This window comes from Aureococcus anophagefferens (assembly GCF_000186865.1).
Source record: "Aureococcus anophagefferens unplaced genomic scaffold AURANscaffold_7, whole genome shotgun sequence".
In the NCBI taxonomy this organism is placed as follows: Eukaryota; class Pelagophyceae; order Pelagomonadales; family Pelagomonadaceae; genus Aureococcus; species Aureococcus anophagefferens.
In genome coordinates, this window is record NW_008705567.1 from 2170475 (window position 1) to 2177197 (window position 6723).

Below are 6723 nucleotides of genomic sequence, written 5' to 3' on the forward strand. Positions count from 1 at the left end.
GCGGCATGGGCTTCGAGACGGGCCGCGAGCTCGTCGGCGTGCCCATCACGCCCGCGCGGCTGCGGACGGCCGTGCTGGGCGTCGTGCTGGACCTGTCCAAGCCCCACAACGTCGTCTACACCTGCGTCCACTGGCTCAAGATCCTGCGGGCGCACGTCGCCGCGACGCTCGACGAGCTCAGGCGCGACAACAAGGGCAAGACGGCCGACGGCCTCGCGGAGCAGGCCCGGGCGCGCTTCGCCGAGCGCAAGCCGGACAAGAAGGGCGACAAGCCCGGCGAGCACCCGGACCGGCGCACGGTGGACCCGAGCCCCGTGCCGATTTTGATCGTCGCGAACAAGTGGGACGTGCTCGGCGAGGAGGGCAACGACCTCGGCAAGGACCGCCTCGCGCTCAAGGCTTTGTGCCAGGTGCTGCGCTTCCTCGCCCACCAGCACGGCGCGACGCTCGTCTTCACGTCGTCCAAGGACGCGGCGCTCACGAAGACGTTCCGGAACCTGCTGTCCTACGCGCTCTTCCACAAGGTCGACAAGAGCTACCGCGTCGAGAAGAACGCGGACAAGCCCCTCTACGTGCCCCCGGGCGGCGACACCTTCGACGAGCTCGTCTCCGCGGGCCCCGTCGACCTCGGGGGCCTCAACCGGAAGGAGCTGTCCGACGACGCCTACGACTCGCTCGTCGAGGCCGTCGCCAAGTACTACGGCGAGCCCGACGCGGACATCGTCCGGAAAAAATCGAAGAAGGACGGCGCCTTCGACGTCGACGAGGGCAAGAGCGACGCGCCCGACGAGTTCGCGGAGAAGCTCATCGACGACATCTACGCCGCGAAGATGGACGACCTCGAGAAGTACCGGAAGAAGATGCAGCTCAAGGAGCGCGAGATCGAGCTCGACAAGAAGCGCCGCGAGAAGAAGAAGAAGGAGGCCGCGGCCAAGGCCGCGAAGGACGCCGCCGCGCCCGCGGCCAAGCCCAAGGCGCGGAGCGAGTCGAAGCGCGACGGCGACGCGCGCCGCGGCGGCGGCGAGAACAAGGCCGAGGCCAAGGGCGAGTCGAAGAACTCGGCGCAGTAGGCGCCGGGGAACTTCTAAACGGTGTTAGCAGATGCGGCCGAGGTACTCCGCGCGCGGGTACCGGTCGCGCAGCCGGGGCCAGTGGACGACGAAGCGGTGGGCGACGGGGTAGAGGAGCCGGCCGGAGAGCGACAGGCTCTCGACGCGGCACCAGCTCTCGACGAAGATGAGCCGCGCGCCCGCGGCGACGCCGAGCGCCGCGACGGGCACGCACGTCCCCGGACCGTTGCAGAGCACGAGCCGCGGCCGCGCGCGGTGGACGACCGCCGCGGCGGCACACAGCGCGCGGAGCGTCGTCGGCACGGCCGCCACAAAGGGCTGGCCGACCTCGCGCGCGCGCGGGATCGTGGCCCACGTCGCGTCGAGGTCCGATGGCAGCATGCCCGCGGCCTTGGCCGCGCTCGTCGTGTCCGACGCCGCGACGACGAGCGTCACGGGGCCGTAGCGCGACGCGTCAAGGCCGCCGAGGAGCCGCAGCATCTCCGTCGTGTGGCCGCCGCTCCCGAGGACGACGAGCGTCGGCACGCGGCCGTCGCCGGCGGCGCGCGGCGCGGCGTGGAAGTAGAACGTGAGCAAGAGGAAGCACGCGAGAGCGGCGGCGGCGGCGGCGCCGTCGATCATGCGCTCCGCATACGCATGCCACAGGGCCTCGTTCAACATTTTGTTACTCCTCACTTGCTCGATGCGACGCTATGCGCAGGACGCATTGCCACACTGGGTTGGTTCACCATCACCTTCACCTTCAAAATCGACTGATCATGATCTCCGGCGCTAGCTCTCCGAAAGCTTGAGCCATGGGCGGCGTGTCCGTGGAGGTGCGGCCGTCGACGGGCATGAGCGCGGCGACGTCGCGGCCGTCGACGGGCCTGCATTCCAGCGGGTCCCACAACCGGAGCTCGAGCAGCGGCGGCATCCCGCACTCCATCCGGCTGCCGCCGCGCTACGTCGCCGAGGCGGCGCGGGCCGAGGCGCGCATGGAGACGCGGGCCGTGGACCCGGAGGCGATCCGGCGGGCCTTCCAGGTCTGGGACAGCGACGACGACGGGCGCATCGACGTCGACGACCTCAAGTCCTTCGTGGTTAGGACCGCGCTCCAGGCGCCCGTCGGAGGCTGGGACGCGTACCTCGAGGCCATGGTCGCGGAGGCCCTGCGGCGCACGGGCTTCGCGGCGCCCGTGGGCCACGGCGCGTCGTCGAGCGTCCTGGTCATGACCGTGCCCGACGTCCAGGCGGCGTCGTCGTTCCGCGTGCACCCGACGAGCCGCGAGTTCGTCGGGCGTCCCTACCGCGACGCGTGGATCACCTTGGTGCGCTCCGCGCTGCCCCCGGCCGACGCGGCCATCTTCGAGCCGCCGCACCCGGGCGACGCCATGTACGCGCCGCCCATCATGACGAACCGCGAGCGCCGCGCGGTGGAGCGGTCCGTCGCGGGCGCGTCGCGGCTGCTGGGCGGCACGCGGACGTCGCGGTCCGCGCCGAGCCTCTTCGGGCCCGACGCGTCGGTCCTGTCGACGGGCACGCCCCTGGGCGAGAGCGGCTTGTTCCGGGGCATTCTTACTTCTTCCGGCTCCACGCTGCGGCCGCGGACGACGGGCGGCGGCGGCGCGGTCCGCGTGGACGGCCGCCGCGCGCGGAACCGCGCGGACGGCCGCCAGTACAGCGTCCCCACGGCCGTCGACCCCCACATCGACCTCGCCCACGCCCTCGAGGCGCGCCTCTGCGGCGACGAGAGCGACGGGAGCGAGCCGCGGCTCGACGCGGGCGCCGAGGGCTCGTACTGCGCGTTCGGTTCGCACCAGGGCAGCAAAAGAGAGCGAAATTCCCAACTTCAAAGGCTCCTATCTCGGCCGTTTTCCACTCGTTTCGGCTGATTTTTGGACGAGCGATCATCTCTCGGAACGGTCTCGAAGCGTAGATGCTTTTTCCGGAACGCGCGCGCGCGGAACACTCACGTTGAAGCGACGTTGAATCACCCTTTTGCTGCCCAGGGTCGCGCGCGGCGCACGAGAAGCTCACGCGCCAGATCGAGACCTGGTCGAAGAAGGACCTCGCCGCCGGCGACGGCGCTTCCGAGGACGCCGACGGATCCAAAGTTGCGGACGCGCCGCGGGCCGCCGAGGTCGTCGCCGGAAGGCTCGCGCAGCCCCGGTGGAACGCGCACCCCAAGTTCAAGTACGCGGAGCCGCTGTCGACGAACGCGCGTTTGGACTCCACGGCCAGCGGCCTCTCCCAGACGGCCCGCGACGCGCGCGAGCTCCACGCGCGCATGGCCCTCGAGGGCCACTCCGCGGCGAATTTGGAGGAGCAGCGGCGGCTCATGGCGTCGGACAACATGCAGGTCACGCTCATCCGCGGCAACGTCGACGTGCTCTTCACGAAGCGCGACGGCGACGACGACTACTGCTACCACTGGCGCACGGAGTCCAAGCACGAGCACATGGTCCGCATGTCCAAGTGGGGCACGCGCCACATGCTCGGCAAGTCGCGGCAGGCGTGCTTCACGCTCGACGAGGTGCTGCCCTACACGCACACGACGCGCAACGACGACCCCAGCGGCTACGACCGCCGCAGCCGCCTGGTGACGGAGTACGAGAAGACGACCGTGCGCTCGCCCTTCGCGCTCTACATGCCCAAGGCCCAGGCGCCGCCGCTCACGTCCGCGCTGGGATCGAACACCGCGTCCATCAACTTCGTCAAGCTCGCCAACGAGGGCTCCATCGCCTACGACCGCGTCGCCATCCACCCGACCTACTCCAAGCACCGCCACAAGAAGAAGCCGGGCAAGGGGGCCTAGGTCGTCAGGGGCGAGGTAATAGCACGTTCGCACCTCGGGCCGGTTTGGCGAGCCCCCAAACTGGCAATTCTGTCAGCAGCAGGCGGCGATTTTTCGCCCGTCTGCCCTGCGAACCGAGCGTCGCCCCCGCGACCCGACGCGATGGTTTGGTACTCGTCGTTCAAGTATGAGCCGCACATGGATGCATCGCCGCCGCGTTTTGTTCAAAACGGCATGCTGTTCATCCCCCACGACGACGAGCCCGAGGACGACGACGGGGGCGGCGATGGGAGTTTGATGGCGGCGATGATGCAAGAGTCTGCCTTGCGCAAGCACTTCCCAGTGGTCACGACGCGCGCGGAGCCGGGCCAGTCGGCTACCGAGGCGTTCGCGGCGTCCGCGCTCGGAAACAAGCCGAAGGGCGACGACGGCTGGCGCGGCCCCTGCGCGGTCTGCGGAATCGAGTCCAAGCTCCGATGCATGGGCTGCCGCGAGAAGACCATGGACTACCACGGGCCCTACTACTGCGGCAAGGAGCACCAGACCCGCGACTGGAAAATCGGCGGCCACAAGAAAAAGTGCCTGAAACGGACCGGCGAGGCGGGCCTCGACGCCGCGGACATCGTCTTCTCGCTCGACGGCGACCACCGCGTCGCGGCCAAGAAGGGCGACGACCCGCGTGCGCTCACGGCGAAGGACCTGGACGGCCTGGTCTACGCGCGGTCCAACGGAACGATCGGCGGCTCGAAGCGCGCGGGTCAGACGATCACTCGCGTGAATCTGCTCACGGTCGTCGAATTGGACTTGCCGTGCGAGAACTGGGACGGCTACAAGGGCGTCGACGTGGCCAACGTGACTCTGGAAAGCGGGATCGGTGTAAAGGACACGATGTTCGGAAGCGCCGCCTGCGAGACGTGGAAGACGCGCGACGGGAAACCCCTGCGAGTCCGCGACCTCGTCGACCTCGTCATGCTGCGCTTCCGCACCAAGCTGCCTTGTCACAAGAGCAACATATACTGTGACAAGACTCGCGTGACCGTGCTAGACACCAAAACCCTCAAGCAACGCGGCGCCGACGGCCGCACCTTCAAGCTCATGGCGCACATCGCTCCGGTCCCCGGGACGACCTACCTCACGTACTAGGAGAGATCCTGTTTGCTTCGTAACCCATTTACACTTTCGTACCAGGTCTGTTGATATTATTATTATTATTATGGGAGCTTTAACGTGGGAAACACGCGACAAACCAACGCATCTGCGCGAACTGCCGCGCCTCCGAAAGCAAGAAAAACCCCAAGTTCATGACCTGCGCGCGCTGCAAGGCGGCCCTGTACTGCTCCGCCGAGTGCCAGAAGGCTCATTGGAAGCGCCACAAGGGCTGCTGCGTGGCGCCGCGCGCGCCGGCGACGGCGTGATCCCTCCCCGGCGTAAGGTCGCTTAGGCCGGAACCATCACGAGTGTTGTGACGCGGTGCCAGTGCAACGAGCCAAGTTGGACTACTTATAGAAGGGGATGCGCGCCCGATTGGTTCCCCGGGCCGGGGAGAAGTTCAAGTTTGCCGAAAGTTTACCCTAGAGAGCAGTGTTGAACGCATGCCCAAAACGAAACCAGCGTTGGGCTGCCATCCTGCGCCGCCATGATGTCCCACCTGCTCCTCGCACTCTTCCTCGTCCCGGCGGTTGCCGACGACGACTGCACGCAAGCCTATAATTATTTCTATTGCGACTACAACACGGTCATGTACGGCTCCGACTGTACCTCGTGCGACTCGTGTACGCCATCCGACGTGCTCAGCAACGCTCCGTACGGGTACACGTGCGATAGCAGCACAGGCAAGTACAGCACGGACGGTGGTGCGACCGAATACGACATCGCCGTGTGCGACGGCGCGGACCCAGGAGACTATTTTTACGCCGACTGCGGGTGTACGTACGAAGACTGCTCCGACGACGACGACGACGACGACGACGACGACTGCACGATGGCGTATAATTGGTTCTACTGCGAGGGCGACACGGTCATGTACGGATCGGACTGCACGTCGTGCGACTCGTGCACGCCGTCCAGCGTGCTCTCCGATAGCTACGGGTACACGTGCGACAGCAGCGCGGGAACGTACTCGGCGCCCGGGGTAGACGGGTATTGCATCACCGTGTGTGATGGCTCGGACGACGCCTACTGCGGGTGCACGTACGAAGACTGCTCCGACGACGACGACACGGACCCGACGAGCGGCTGCACCGGCGTCGACGGCTCTCTGGACGGCGCGACGGCTAAGGCCGCCGCGTCGGGCCTCGTCGCCGCCGGGGATCGTCGCGCCCTTTCTTTGAGGAGCCACCCCCGCGCGTCCGCCGCGAGGCGCGTCCGCCGCGAGGCGCGTCCGCCGCGAGGCGCGTCCGCCCCCGCCGTCCGCCGTCCGCGCGTCCGCTGTCCGCCAAAAACCCTAAGTCGTACCCCCGGCGCGGCCCCGCGCGAGGCGGCAGCGCGCGGCGACGCTCGGCTCCCGGGGCCGGGGCGGCTGGTTGAAGGAGTCGCTCGCGCGGTCGCCGTTGGGCCAGAACTGCGCGGGGGGCGGGGCTCGCGCGCGGCGCGGCGCGCGGGACCCGGGCGCGCGTGCGGCGTAGTTGCCCTTGGCGAGGTCGCTGGTCACGAAGGGGTGGATCGCGTGGCTGCGCTGGACCTCGCGCGCGGCGGCGGCGGCCTCGGGCAGGACCGACCCCGCGTAGGTCGCGAGGCCGCCGGCGAGGCCGTAGGCGGTGTCGTCGTCGACGCCCGCGAGGTCGAGGAGCCGCGCGGGGCACGACGGCGTCGCGAGCGCCTCCTTGATCGCGCGGCCCGGAACAGCCCGCGCCGCGTGGACCGCGCGACGGCGCCCGAGAG

General features: G+C 68.6%; 3 protein-coding genes across 3 annotated transcripts in view; 2 read left to right on the forward strand and 1 right to left on the reverse strand.

Annotated features, from left to right (window-relative positions):
* Positions 1 to 605, forward strand: part of AURANDRAFT_2677 (hypothetical protein) — a gene marked incomplete at both ends in the record, with an annotated part of 5081 nt that extends 4476 nt beyond the window's left edge. Inside the window, one exon of the mRNA XM_009037726.1 lies at positions 30 to 605. Within this exon, the coding sequence (XP_009035974.1) occupies positions 30 to 605 (576 nt within the window). The remainder of the gene's footprint in view (positions 1 to 29) is intronic.
* Positions 606 to 1078: 473 nt separating this feature from the next.
* AURANDRAFT_60055 (hypothetical protein) lies at positions 1079 to 1693 on the reverse strand (the record flags this gene model as incomplete). The annotated part of the gene is made up of 1 exon (XM_009037983.1): positions 1079 to 1693. A coding segment is annotated over one exon (599 nt), but the record flags the coding sequence as incomplete, so codon positions are not given.
* A 3786-nt stretch (positions 1694 to 5479) lies between these two features.
* Positions 5480 to 5995, forward strand: AURANDRAFT_63730 (hypothetical protein; the record flags this gene model as incomplete). Its single annotated transcript, XM_009037982.1, has 2 exons — positions 5480 to 5597; positions 5676 to 5995. Coding segments are annotated over 2 exons (438 nt in total), but the record flags the coding sequence as incomplete, so codon positions are not given.
* Positions 5996 to 6723: the final 728 nt, after the last annotated feature.